At 51.3% G+C, this 12562-nt stretch overlaps 1 protein-coding gene across 2 annotated transcripts; it reads right to left on the bottom strand.

Annotated features, from left to right (window-relative positions):
- Positions 1–641: 641 nt before the first annotated feature.
- Positions 642–11983, bottom strand: LOC142004668 (Fc receptor-like protein 5). Of its 2 annotated transcripts, XM_074982305.1 has the most exons (7): positions 11801–11983; positions 11631–11669; positions 10070–10363; positions 8307–8594; positions 7542–7829; positions 4726–4836; positions 642–874 (listed from the first exon to the last, which is right to left on the bottom strand). In XM_074982305.1, the coding sequence occupies exons 1-7, from the start codon at positions 11829–11831 to the stop codon at positions 864–866; spliced, it is 1062 nt and encodes a 353-aa protein (XP_074838406.1). In that variant the 5' UTR covers positions 11832–11983; the 3' UTR covers positions 642–863. The 2 variants fall into 2 exon arrangements, with proteins under 2 accessions (XP_074838406.1, XP_074838407.1); XM_074982306.1 differs by lacking the exon at positions 7542–7829.
- Between the last annotated feature and the right edge of the window lie 579 nt (positions 11984–12562).

Here is a 12562-nt window from a genome sequence, read left to right as displayed (position 1 = left end):
TGACACCTTTTCTATGCTTGGCTCTGCCTGTTGTAACTGAACCAAGGCTGGTGGGCAGGGCTGGAGGAGCAGCCCCTGGGGCAATGGGTCATCCTACAGTGCCCCACTGTCTCAACTGGTGTGCTGGAGTATCCCTTAAGTTACGCCGATTACAGCCATTGAGAAACAGGCCCCCTGGACTCCATATTTAGATGCATTTGCTTTCTACATGGCCTGCTCCTTTACCTTCAATCCAAACATAGTGGTGATCCGTTCCCCTAAATGGCTTAAGGCCACAGGTCCTGATGTCTGGATAGACAGTGAGAACCAGGCCGAACGTCGGCCTGAACTTGTGGTTGGTTCTATCCTGAGATGTCACTGGTGACTGATGTGCTGTCCTGGATCACTTGTAACACCCTTACTGTGGCGTCAGAGTGAGTCCCTTTCAGCTCTCCAGAACATTTTACCACCTACACACAGTAGTGATAATGGTCACTGACACCAAATATAAAAGCATATTTAGGTTGTTATGGAGCCTGAGACACCAGCCTTTTAATTGGTACCATAGATAGTACCATGGTATAATTAACTGGTACCACACAACCTATACCAATGTCAAAACCTGTAGACAGTCCTGTGATAAAATTATAAGGAGTTTATTGACTAGCGAAAAGGCAGAAGAGAGTTATCTGCAAGTTAAAAACACAAGCATATACAAACCAGAGTTGCCATCTAAGCAGAAAGAGTGACGGAGCTGTAGCAATCTGTCTGTTCAAAGGTTGTTTGTAGGGAGACCCAGAAATCAGCTGCGGAGCTCCTCTGTCTTCAGCTCAGATGCTTCGGAGTCCAAACAGCCAAAAAGAGGTCGTTCTTCTCGGAGACTTTTATTCTTTTGCTAAGTGCCCAAGAGGATGGGAAAAGTTCACAAACAGGTCTAGTTCATGGGCCGAGGAAGCAATCGACCAAGTGTTTTGTCCATTTTTATATATGGAGATTTACATCTCATAGAACTGGAAGGGACCTTGGGAGCTCATCAAGTCCATTCCTGTGCCCTCTTGGCAGTACCAAAGACAACTGGCTCTCAGCTAAGCCTGTAAAGGACACTACTCTGATGGGACACTGTCATTTTTCTAGGTTCTTCTTTAGCTGGGCAGGAAATAACCTCCCTTGTGGCAAACTCATATCTCATACTTAGTCATGCTTCTCTAACGACTGTGTAGGCAGTTCCCGTTTCAGAGCAAATGCTTAAAGATCAACCCCTTCACATGGAGTACGGCCATTATCGCACGCATGAATGCTGGCGGAAACATACAAGTGTTTTGTACCTTCTAAATACTAAGGACTTTCTTCTAAGTCAAATACTGATATCGAGCAAAGCTAAATCCCAGGTGACCTATCCCATGTTGCATGTGACAAAGTGGGCCTTTCTGGGACATAAGCCAAGTCAAAGTCTGAAGAGAGGCTGGAAGAGAAGAGCACAGAGGGGATGACAGCTCTGGGGAGCAGATGGGGATGCAGCGGGGTTGAGGGGAGTCTGCAGACCGACAGACACAGAGGTGGGGGGGAGACCAGGCAGGTCATTTACCAGCAGAGGCAGAAGGAGATTAGCTCCATGCTGAGCTGGTAGCTCTGTACAGAAGGAAATTAGCACCATGCTGAGCTAGTCACACCAGGCTGGGAACTGGTTTCTCAGCTCAACCAACAACCCCAGTGGGGTACAGGAATCAGGATGAGCCCCTCCCCTCTTGTGCAAGCAAAGGAAGTCACAGCCACCCCGCTGGGAGGTTGGAAAGGCAGCAGCGTCTCCCATTGGCTGGGGCTGAGAACAGCTGCCCACATTGTGACACCTTTTCCATGCTTGGCTCTGCCTGTTATAACTGAACAAAGGGCTGGTGGGTACAGTTGTACAGCATGGACCTTCCTTCATTCAACTGAGCCATCGATCAACAGCTCTCATCTTCTAAGTCACCACAGGTGCGTGACTAAACCAATTCTTGATCAGCAGAGCTGATTGGAGATGTCACATTAAAAAAACAACTGTGGACACTGTACATTCTTTTCAGCTCCTACACTTTCCCGGTAGTGCCTGGATACACTGACTTTCTAAGCTATTAAGAGTAGACACAATGATTTGACACTAGGACAATCTATCACTCAGAGATATCCTGTATGACTTCACATTGGCCTTTCAGATGTTCTACTGACAACTGAAAGAGCACTTTCCATGAGCAAGCTGGCCACAGAAGACCTTCTTTGGTATCCAAGTATCATCCATACTCATTACATGACCAATCCAGCAAAATTGGTTGTTCATAAGCATTGCTTCCATGTCAAGGACACCACAGAGCTTAAGAATCTCCATGTTAGGAGTCAAGTATCGCGGGGGTAGTCTGGATCTGTAACAGCAACAAAGGGTCCTGTGGCACCTGATAGGCTAACAGAAAGGTTTTGAGCATGAGTTTTTGTGAGCACAGACTCACTTCATCAGATGCATGTTAGGAGTGTTGTCCCACTACTTCAGGTAGGGGAGCTTCCTCAGACAATGCATATGGAACCGACTGAATTGCAAGAGAAAGCGGCGATATATTATCCATGACTCTAAGCCTGGAAAATGGAGTGGTATAGTGTGGAACTAGGTGCTTGAATCCTGCTGAAATTAAATAAGGACTGAATGGCTAATGATCCTTTGCCTCCTTTGAGAATCACAATCTACACAGAATGTGGACATCTGAAACCCAGGACCCAATTTTGAAATCAGACCCTGCAGTTCCACTCTGATGTAAATCTTATTCTAAACCCTGTCCTAGGCTTACCACCCATCTTAGCACTAAGGGATTCATTCTTGTTCTGAGTAAAATGAAGGCAGCTCATATCCAACAGTTAAACGCTCTGATCTCCAGACCCAGTTCCACCCAAACTACAGACCTAGTGTCTGCACCAGTTTACAGTTCATTGGTCTAATTTCAACTCTGACCTCTGTCTTGCAGAAGTGAGCTAAAGGAGGTGTCCATAAAAGGCTCGTGATTTGCTGGTTCAGTTTTTGCTATTTAGATGTGTGTGTCATGTTGGTCTTTGAATTTATGAGTAGTGGCCATTGCAACAAAGCTCCTCCTCTAGCATGGTGGGTTGACATGTTTTCGTGCATCCTTTGCCTTGGATGCTGTGATAGAGTGTATCTACCCCGCAATGAGCAGGGGGTGAGGGCCAGGCCTATTGGATGTAAAAGACCCCGGTCCCTGAGGCCCTGCTGGGTATGCTCTGGCTGTAGACCAGTGTAAAGGCTGGGGAAGCCTGGCAGTAGGGGACGGCCAGGAGGAGGAAGGGAAATCATTATCGGCAGTGGTGGTCCTGGTCACCACCAGGGGAGAAGCCACCAGCCGGAGACAGCAAATCCCATCAGGAGTGGGGTAGGAAGTAGTCCAGGATGGGGGAACCGGGAAGGTACTCAGTGAGCTCAGTGTGTTGCCTGAGTGGACTGTGAGGCCCTATGTACTGGAGTTAGCCCCAAGAGCAATGAGGAGCCCTCGGGACCAAGGCATGGCTGGAGACCCTGCCAAGAGGCTCACAGCAGTCCTCAGGCTGGACACTGACTTGCTGTTTGGTGAGCCACTCTCATCATTGGCCAGCACAGAAATAAAAGAGAAGACCAAAGTCCATAGTCTCTGCTATCCCTTCAAGTGATTTGGCCAGGACAACCTTCCACCAATAGCCAACCTTCTCCTGGGCTGCATAGAAGAAGGGAGAATGGGTGGAGCCCAGGTGCGCTCTCTACTCCAGGCTCCAACCCAAGGACCTTGTGGTAACAGCTGCCTGTGAAGCATCAAATTTCAGCTGCCTGACAGTGATGATTCTGCTCTGACACCTCCTTGTGTTTGCTCCTCTCAGATTCTGCACAGCTCCTTTTCTCCTCCGCTCCTCACACACACTGAGCCAACAGAAGAGCCTCTCTCATAACCCTTCTCAACTGGTTCTTCATTGGTTCCAGGTGTCCTGATTAGCCTGGCTGCCTTGAGTCTGCAAACTTCCTGATTGGCTCCAGTTGTTTTAACAGAATCAATCAGGGCAATTGGGCCTATCAGGTTCCTGCTGGTTCTGGATTAGCCCTTGCTAGTTTACAAAGGAAACAAAGACCTTTGTTTTTTTTAATCTAGGGCTAATATATCTCCCCTCCACCACTCTTCTATACTTCTCTGTGCTGACCCTGTCATGCTGTATACTTGTCTTTCACACATTGGATTCCAGGAGGCATCAACAGCCTATTATGAAAGGTCTACTGATCAAGTAAACTGAAGTACTTGCCGGACAGTGGGCCTTGGGTGATGCCAATCCACCTCTAATGAGCTTTTGGTGAATATTGACATTAGGATGAGAAGAATGGCTTCTCTCTGTAAATGACTTAGTAACATCTTTTCATAGAGAAGGACTATCCAGGGAACTACAGGCCGTTCAGCCACACCTCAATCCCGGGAAAAATCTGCTGTATCTCCAAGTTTCTTGGGCAGGACAAACACCTCCAGCAGTATCTGACCTTCTCCTGTGCTGGACAGGGGATGGGAGAAAGGGCGAGAGGCCTGATCTCTACCCCACTTGATGGCACCAAGTTTGGAATAAGACACGTAGAAATAATTTACACAATTATTTCCAAAAACTTTTAGATGTAGCCAAAAAGTTTAAGGAACATGGTTCTAGACCATACTGAGGGAGCAGTGGTCACAGAGGTCACAGCTCTTTGCTGTTTTAACTCACCTCTTTTATTCTTCCTGAAGTAGAATATAAGAGTGGCCAGGACTCCACCCAGAAGCAAGTCATCTCCGAAAGCCAGCAGAATATAAATCAGTAATGCAGAGTCTGGATGAGCTAGAGGAGAAGAAAAAGGAGGGAAGAGAACATAAGAACACCAGACAGACCTGGGACGAGGTGCAAGACCCACACAAGAATCTGCCCTTGCAACAAATTTCCTTTGACAATCCTTCATAGAATCACAAAAACCCAGGGCTGGAAGAGACTTCAAGAGGTCATTGAGTCCAGCCCCCTGTCCAAAGCAGGATCAACTAAATCGGCCCAGCCAGGACTTTGTCCAGGTGTGATTTAAATATCTCCAGGGATAGAAATTCCACCACCACTCTACATGAGCCATTCCACTGCTACACCACTCTCCTAGTGAAATAATCCTTCTGTGTGAAGTCCATGGCATGTTCTGTCTGTACCAGCCAACTCCTCCTTCCAGAGAAGGGATGGAAGATTGAGCTCTACGGTGCTGTCCTTGTGCCTTGGCTATGGAGGTAAAATTCCTTTGCAAGGGTGCCATATTGGAAGGGTTGGGGCAGAGTAAGTTCCAAGTATTGCGTCCACTTCTGGAGTATTGTGTCCAGTTCTGCTGCCCTGCCCCGCCCGGAGAAAAGATATGGATGCATTGGAGGAGGTCTGGAGAGGGCAACCAAAATTCTCAGGCAGCAGTAGCACACAACCTACAAGGTGATGGATTTAGGTTATTTAATGGGCAAAAGAGAAGAAGGAGGGGTAAGTTGGTAGCAGTCTTCCTGAAGTGGGGCTCTAAAGAGAATGGAGAGAGGTTGTTCTCAGTGGTGAAGGACAGCAAAACAAGGAGCAATGGTCTCAAAGGGCAGAGGAGAAGAATGGACATTAGGAAAAAGTTTCTCTTGAAGGGTGATGAAGCACTGGAATGTGTGACCCAGAGAGGTGGTGAAATCTCCATCCTTAGAGGTTTTGAAGTCCCAGCTAGACAAGGTCCTGGCTGGGATGATTTAGTTGGGGTTGGTTCTGCTTTGGACAGGAGGCTGGACTCAGTGACCTCCCAAAGTCCCTTTCAGCCCTAAGAGTCTATGATTCTATGCTTCTTTTTCATCTTTCTGTTTCCCTGCCTATTATGGACTTGCCTGGGGACAGCTCTCCAACCATGGCAACAAGACAGGGAGCTGATTGAAGGTATTTGATCAGTCACACCTGTCCTGGAGATATTCCTGGTGATGTTCACAGCCTGGCTCTGGGGGGATGGGATCCACCTCCCTTTCACATTCTCCTCGTACGCACAGGTGAATTCCCTGGTGTTGCTGAGGTTGGCCAATGGGATGCTGAGCACAGAGACATTCACAGGGCTGTTGCTACGGTCAGTGGGGCTGCTCTCAGATCCCAGCTTCCCAGGGAAGCTCACTTCCCAGGGAAGCAACACTTCGCTGTCTTGTCCATGTCAAGTTTGGTCTCACCAGCCTGCTCCTCCTTCCAGTTTTATAGGGCTGGTCTAGTGTGAGTAGTGAGGGATACCTGTGTGTATGTGAGTGGCTCACAGAGGGTGGGAGGCTCCTGCTGAGTGTAACCAGGTGGCCAGGTGACGCCTCTGGACTGCAAACAGAGGAGAAGATGGAGCCTGAGGGGTTTGAATTGGAACTGGGAGTTGGAAAGCAGTTAGACTGGGCTGGGCTTGGCTGGGAGGGAGCGAGACAAAGGAGGGGGCAAGGCCCCAGCTCCAAGGGACCCCCTTGGAGCCTCCTTTCCCCAGTGTGGATTGGACTGGTTGTCCGTGATTGCTGCACTGACGCTTCTGTAAGACATTGCGTCCTGTCGGCTAATAAACCCGCTGTTCTCCTGCCGAGTGAGAGAGTCACTCCTGCCTGCAGACAAGGTACAGAGCCTGGGGACCCTGAATCCCATCACATCTTGGCCTTGGCTATGGAAGTAAAATTCATTTCCAAGAGTGCCATCCTGGAAGGGCTGGAGGCAGCAGTAAGTGTCGCGTATTATGTCCAGCAGCAGGGTTTGGAGGGAGGTGGGGAATTTTCCCTGTTTCTGACAGCACCACCTGCACTGTGTCCATCTCTTAAACATCAGGGAACGGGACCTTCTGTGTGTTGGACCCACTGACTGGGCTGAGTTACGCAGGGCACAGCCGGGGAAAGGGTGGGTCGTCTCTGTCTCCTCTGTGAGCATCAGTCAGTCACTCCACCAGGACTGGGGACCCTTTTCAGAAAACAAATCCCTCCGTTGACAGAAAATATGTGACCTCTGGTCATCCCGACAAGGATGCTGAGAACCTCAGGACAGCACCATCCCCTCCAATACACTTATGTACAAGAGAACCCTGGTGGATTGGTGCTGACAAGGGGTTCTTTAAGACACCATTAAGTGAGCCACACCCTGATAAAAATTATGTATGAAGCTGCAGGGCCAAGAGCTAAGAACTGGATCCCTGCCAGTTGGGATGATACCTCTGTGAGCTCCCCACACCATTCCCCACTCACTGCCAAATAATACTGCTCAGATTGATCCTTCCCGGCTGAGCACAGACAGAGAGGAGAGATGGTTGGTTGGTTTCATTACATATCCCCAAATATTAACCATTTCAAATGTTTCCATGGCGTTGGGAGCCACTGAACGTGAATGAAACAAGACTTCCCATAACATCAACCAGCGAGCAAAATGGGCACTAGCCAAAGAAAGGGAGCTTAAAACTCACACTATCCTGTGCTGACCAAGTGAGATGTGTCTCTTCCCATCAATGGAGCAGAGATCCCTCACCAACGAGCCAGCAAGAGTTGGGAACTCACCTGACCCTTCTCCCTCTCTCTTGTTTGATAGTTTCTCTTGCCCAGACTCCGTCTTCCAGGATTCACAGGTGTGTTTTAGAACCTGTGGTATACACAGCTTAAGGGAGCGGGTGTAACAGTCCAGTGGTGAGGGGAGCTCCTTGGAAGGCATCTTTTGGCCATCCCAGAAGAACTGCATCACAGATATGTTTGGAGACCCCGCAGCCGAGCACGTTAGTGTGATGGTCTCTCCAGTGATGCTGACAGGCTGCTCTGGGGACGTGGTGAGCTGGGGACATGACAGGGGATCTGGACCAGACAAGACATTCAGGGGAGCAAATGGTTCCCGCATGGGACACTACTGAAGCACAAGAAGAACTGTGGCCCATTGACACCGACTGGGATCTGCAACTTCCTCAGGCAATTTAGTCCAGTAAATAACCGCCAGGAGAGCCAGAACATTTCCCTCATGTCCAACCTAAACCTTCCTTCCTGCAATTCAAGTGCATTTCTTCTTCGCCTATTTTCAGAGGCCAAGGAGAATATTTTTTCCCCTTCCTCTTTCTAAACACCCTTTTAGGTACTCGAAAGCAGCGACCACATCCCCTCTCAGATTCTCTTTTCCAAACTAAACAAACCCACTTCTTTTACTCTTCTCTCCCAGCTCATATTTTCTAGACTTTTCTTCATTTTAGTTGTTCTTCTTTGGACCCTCTCAAATCTCCCTCTAAATTACATCACTGATCCTCATCATCGGCCAGCAAACAACAGCAAACAGGGTCTCACCTTTCAGAGCAATGAGGACCTTTTGGCTCCTCTCTGATGTGAACTCTTTCCCTTTCACACTTCTATTGTATTCACAGCTGTACTCTGCAGGGTGCTCCGTGACCGACAGCTGGATGGAGGCTCTATAGCTGTGGGGACTCAGGCGGAATTCCTGGGTTGGCAGTGACTGTCCGTTCCTGAAGAACCGGACCCCAGACATGTCGGATACCCCAGCACCTGAGCACGTCAGATTCACAGATTCCCCAGTGGTGTAGAGAAGCCGCTCTGGGGACACGGTGAGCTGAGGAGCTGGAAAACACAAGTGGGTCGGGGAGGAGATGGTTCCCACTTTAGAACTTGGTGACACAGAGGGAGGAAGAGGCAGTTCTGGGCAGAAGAGAGGGGGATCCTGGACACAGACTTCAGCCAGCCCCAGCTCAGTGCCCACCAACCATGTTCCCCCAGGCCGTGCAAACACTGAGCACCAGAGATGTCACTGTTGGGAGCCCAAGTGGGCTCAGCATCCCCTGCTTGGTACCTGAGGGGGCAGCTCCCGCCCAGGGCCAGCTCAGCCCGCATGGCCAGGAGTGGGAGGGCTTGTGGAGCTGAGGCTGAGGATCACCCTGGCCTGGGCTTACAGCAGGTGGTGGCTACGTGCCTCACAGCACTAGACGCCCTCAGGGAACCTCACGCACACCAGCTGGGGTCTCACGCCATTGACTCCACAGGAGCTACAGCCCATTGCCCCCAGCAGGGATCTGCTCACGCTGACCCCAGTGGAGATACACCTCATGGACCTCGGTCTAGCTGTACCACAGACTCCTTGGGGCCTTCGGTGAATCTCACCAGCTGGGATCTCTCGTTCTCTTTGATGACTCTGAGCGCAGCCCCCTGCTCCTGCAGCAGCTTTAGCAAGTTTTCAGCTAACACCTGCAAACTCTGCTGCAGCGCAGGGAGAGTTTGCAGAGGCGAGTGACAGGGCTGGGAGAGGGGACGATCCCAATCCCCAGTCCCTGACCCCGTGTGATGGGGACTGACCCTGCGCTGGCACACAGGGCGGTAACTGGAGCTGGGGAGCTTGTGGAATGAGAATCCCACAGGTCAGGCATCCCAGGGGCATGTCAGGGCAATAGGCTGGTTGGGGAGGGACCCAGAAGGATCAAGCTTCAGTGTCAGGGTTGAGACCACAGGGGGTTGAGGCCACATAGGTCACCGAGATCTCTGGAGGAACCAGGCAGGTGAGGAGCAGATGGTGCCAAGTTAATCTTATCTGCGATTCCAGAGGATGGAGACTTCTCCGTGGTTTACACCCTGCACCCCTCTACCTCACTGAGCCCCAACTTGCACTGTGAGCACACGGTGCCCGACGTGAGCAAGGCCTCTCTGTGTGGGGTCCCCTGGCTGGGCCGTGTGGCCCTGAGATCGTCAGAGGTGAAGGACAGGAGGTCTCTGTCTCAGCTCTGCCAATCAGCTGCTCACTCCTCCGGGGCTGAGGATCCCTTACAGGCCAAATCTGTGTCCTGGTACTAGAGTTTGTTCTTATGGCACTTTCACCCCCGAGCACCGGCAGTGCCCAGACAGGACCCCGGAGTTGTGAGCTTCCCCACAGCAGTGCCCTGCCAGGGTCCAGTCTTTCCAGCTCTGAGGGGACCTGCCGAGGCTGTCACAGAGTGTCTGAGATACGGGGAATGGTCTGGGCCAAAGCCGAGGGTGAAACTGGAGCCCTCGGGGGAGCTCACGTTCCCAGCGACTCTCCCTTGAAAGCAAAGAAAACAGGGGCTCACCTGCCAGTGCTACGGAAACAGAGCTGCTGTTCTCAGAGAAGGTCTGTCCACTGGATTCCCGGTACGCACAGGTGTAGGACCCAACAGTTCCCTTCTCCGCTGGGAGCGGCAGCATGCTTGGTACAATTTCATCCTGTGGGACCCTTATGGGGCTCCCCTGCCCTCTCTGAGAGAAGAATCTGTATTCTTTAGCATCTCTCCCCGCAGGAGCTTGGCAGCGGAGATCAACCTTCTCCCCTGGGGCATACACAGGGTACTCACGGAATAGTGCTAGTGTGGGGGCCGGCAGGAGACCTAGAACAGAGGCAGAGGGTGAGTGCAGAGGGAGAGGTCACAATGACACGGGAAGGTAAAAGACGGGAGAGATGAATCCTCGACAGACCTGAACACAGACCAGGTGCATCTCACGGCCTGGGGGAAATTCACTGAGGAGGTTTCTCTTCCAGCTCCCCACCTATGTGATTTCACACCCTATGCCACAGCCTGCTCTGCCCACATATCCCTCCATTCCCCCCAGTCTGCGGCTCCCCCCATCCCAAACACAGAGAAGAAGACAGGGCAGGTTGGACCCAAACGGTGCCCAGCTGCTATTGAAGGAGATGGGAGTGCAGGAGAGGTTCTGCCTTCCTCAACGAAGGAGCTGAGCAGGAGCAGGGAGGTCCCTCTTCATGCATCCATAATGTTGGGATCTCCTCTCTCTCAATCCACGGGGAGCAGGTGGGGGCGTATTGCCCATGGGAGAGTCTCTCTCACCACTCGCCACCCCCAATTCCCACATGCTTTCTCTGGGGGGAAGAGCAGCGCAAAAAGAAGAGGGGCTGTGGATGGTTAAAGCCCAAGAACCCCAATCCCATCAGGGAATTCACCCCATGGTCTCCATTTGGGGAGAGAGAGAAGACAGGAGAGAACCCATCAGCACTTGCTAGAAGGGCAAAGAGAAATGATAAATGGGATTTCCTGGATCAGGGAAAAGGAGGGGAGAATTTTCTACTGACTAAATTTCCTCTGCTGAGCCTGAATACGATGTCCCATGGGGTGGTGCTGAGTCCCTGACCCATCCCCGAGTCCTCTGTGAGAGCCCAGTGACTAGGGACAGAGACACATTCTCCCGTACATTGAGGGCCCCACACAGATGAGCCCCTGCCCAGAGATACTCAGCGTAGTGGGGAGGTGGGCGCTCAGTTTCCATGGTCTGTCCAGGCTCTTTCCTTAGGGTACAAAAGAGGGGTAACACTGATGGGCAGACGGATGCATGTTCTCTGTATGTCCATGGCTGGGACCCACCAAAGGAAAACCCCAATGAGCCATCTCTTGTCTCTGCTCTTTCACCCCACCGATGTGACTCTGGGGAGGAGCTGCTGTTGCTGCAGCAGATTCCATGGGCGATTTTAGTGACCCAGGGCATGACAGGGGAGCACACCGGGGTCCCCCTCTCCTTGTAATTCCAAGCTTCACACTGGAAGAGGAAAGAAATCCCCAACTCCCTCACCAAGAACCTCCCTAAACTCCCAGCCACCCACACCACTGGGAGCATCTAAGCAAGGCCAGGAGACATAATTACCTGACGGGGACACCGGCCTGGGGAGACTCTGGAGAGAGGCTAAAAGAGAAGATAAAAAGGGTGTGAGAGTTGTGGGGTGGGGGTGGAGATGCAGATGGGGGTTGAGGGACTAGGATGGGGTTATCTCCAGACAGACACAAGGGAGTTGGGTGCTGAGGGAGCTCACTTACCCAGCAGACGCAGAAGAAACATGAGCGCCATGGTGAGCTGGTCACTCTAAGCTGGGAGCTGCGTTCTCAGCTCAGTCACAAGCTCCACCCAGACACAGCCCCTCCCCAGTCACACTAGCAAGGGAAGTCACATCCTCAGGCGTGGTCACCACACAGCAGGGCGGCTGGACAGCCAGAAGCATCTTGCTGTGGGTAGAGCTCAGAAAAGACGTCCACTTCCTTCCCGCTTTCTTAATATTTCGCTGGCTTTGCAATTGAATACAGCTCTGAGTTGGGCCAGTGAACCACCCCCTGGCCCACGATTGGTCCAGTGTCTCAGCTGGTGTAAAGGAACACCCCTGGAATTACACTTACCCACACCAATTGGGAGTTTGCCTCGTTCACTCCCATGGAGCTCTGGCCCATCGACAACCTCTTTGGCCCACACTTGCGTCTTGGGAAGACTCTGAAAAAAGTCCCTGCCCCAGCTGCAGCCGGGGGTGCCTTTCAAAGTTGAAGTTTGACTGTTGTCCTGAAGCAAGGGGAGGATTTCCAAGCATGGCAAGTGCTGGGATTGAGGAAGGTCAGTCATAGGCCCTTTGGGTTGAACTGTGTTTCCATAAGACCCCTTTGCACCCCACATCCCACACGATAGAGGGCACATCATCTTGGGGTGTAGTACACAAATAAACAGCTCTCCCGCACTCAGCCTGCCTTCACCCATTACCTGCTGCTTCATGGAGGAGGTATCCTTGGATACATGAGGTGAATGAAGGACCTTCA

The sequence above is a fragment of the Carettochelys insculpta genome, chromosome 32 (genome assembly GCF_033958435.1).
Source record: "Carettochelys insculpta isolate YL-2023 chromosome 32, ASM3395843v1, whole genome shotgun sequence".
Classification (NCBI taxonomy): domain Eukaryota; kingdom Metazoa; phylum Chordata; order Testudines; family Carettochelyidae; genus Carettochelys; species Carettochelys insculpta.
Note: the sequence above shows the minus strand (reverse complement) of the source record. Positions and strands in the feature narration are given on the sequence as shown.

Bases quoted from the DNA above. Each gene is read 5' to 3' on its own strand.
- LOC142004668 (XM_074982305.1), bottom strand. From the start codon at position 11,831: ATGGCGCTCATGTTTCTTCTGCGTCTGCTGG. The intron at 7,830-8,306 runs GTGAGACCCTGT...TGTCTGGTCCAG, and splicing joins GGTCCTCATTGCTCTGAAAG to ATCCCCTGTCATGTCCCCAG. The intron at 4,837-7,541 runs GTGAGTTCCCAA...CTTCTCCTCTAG, and splicing joins GAGAGAGGGAGAAGGGTCAG to CTCATCCAGACTCTGCATTA.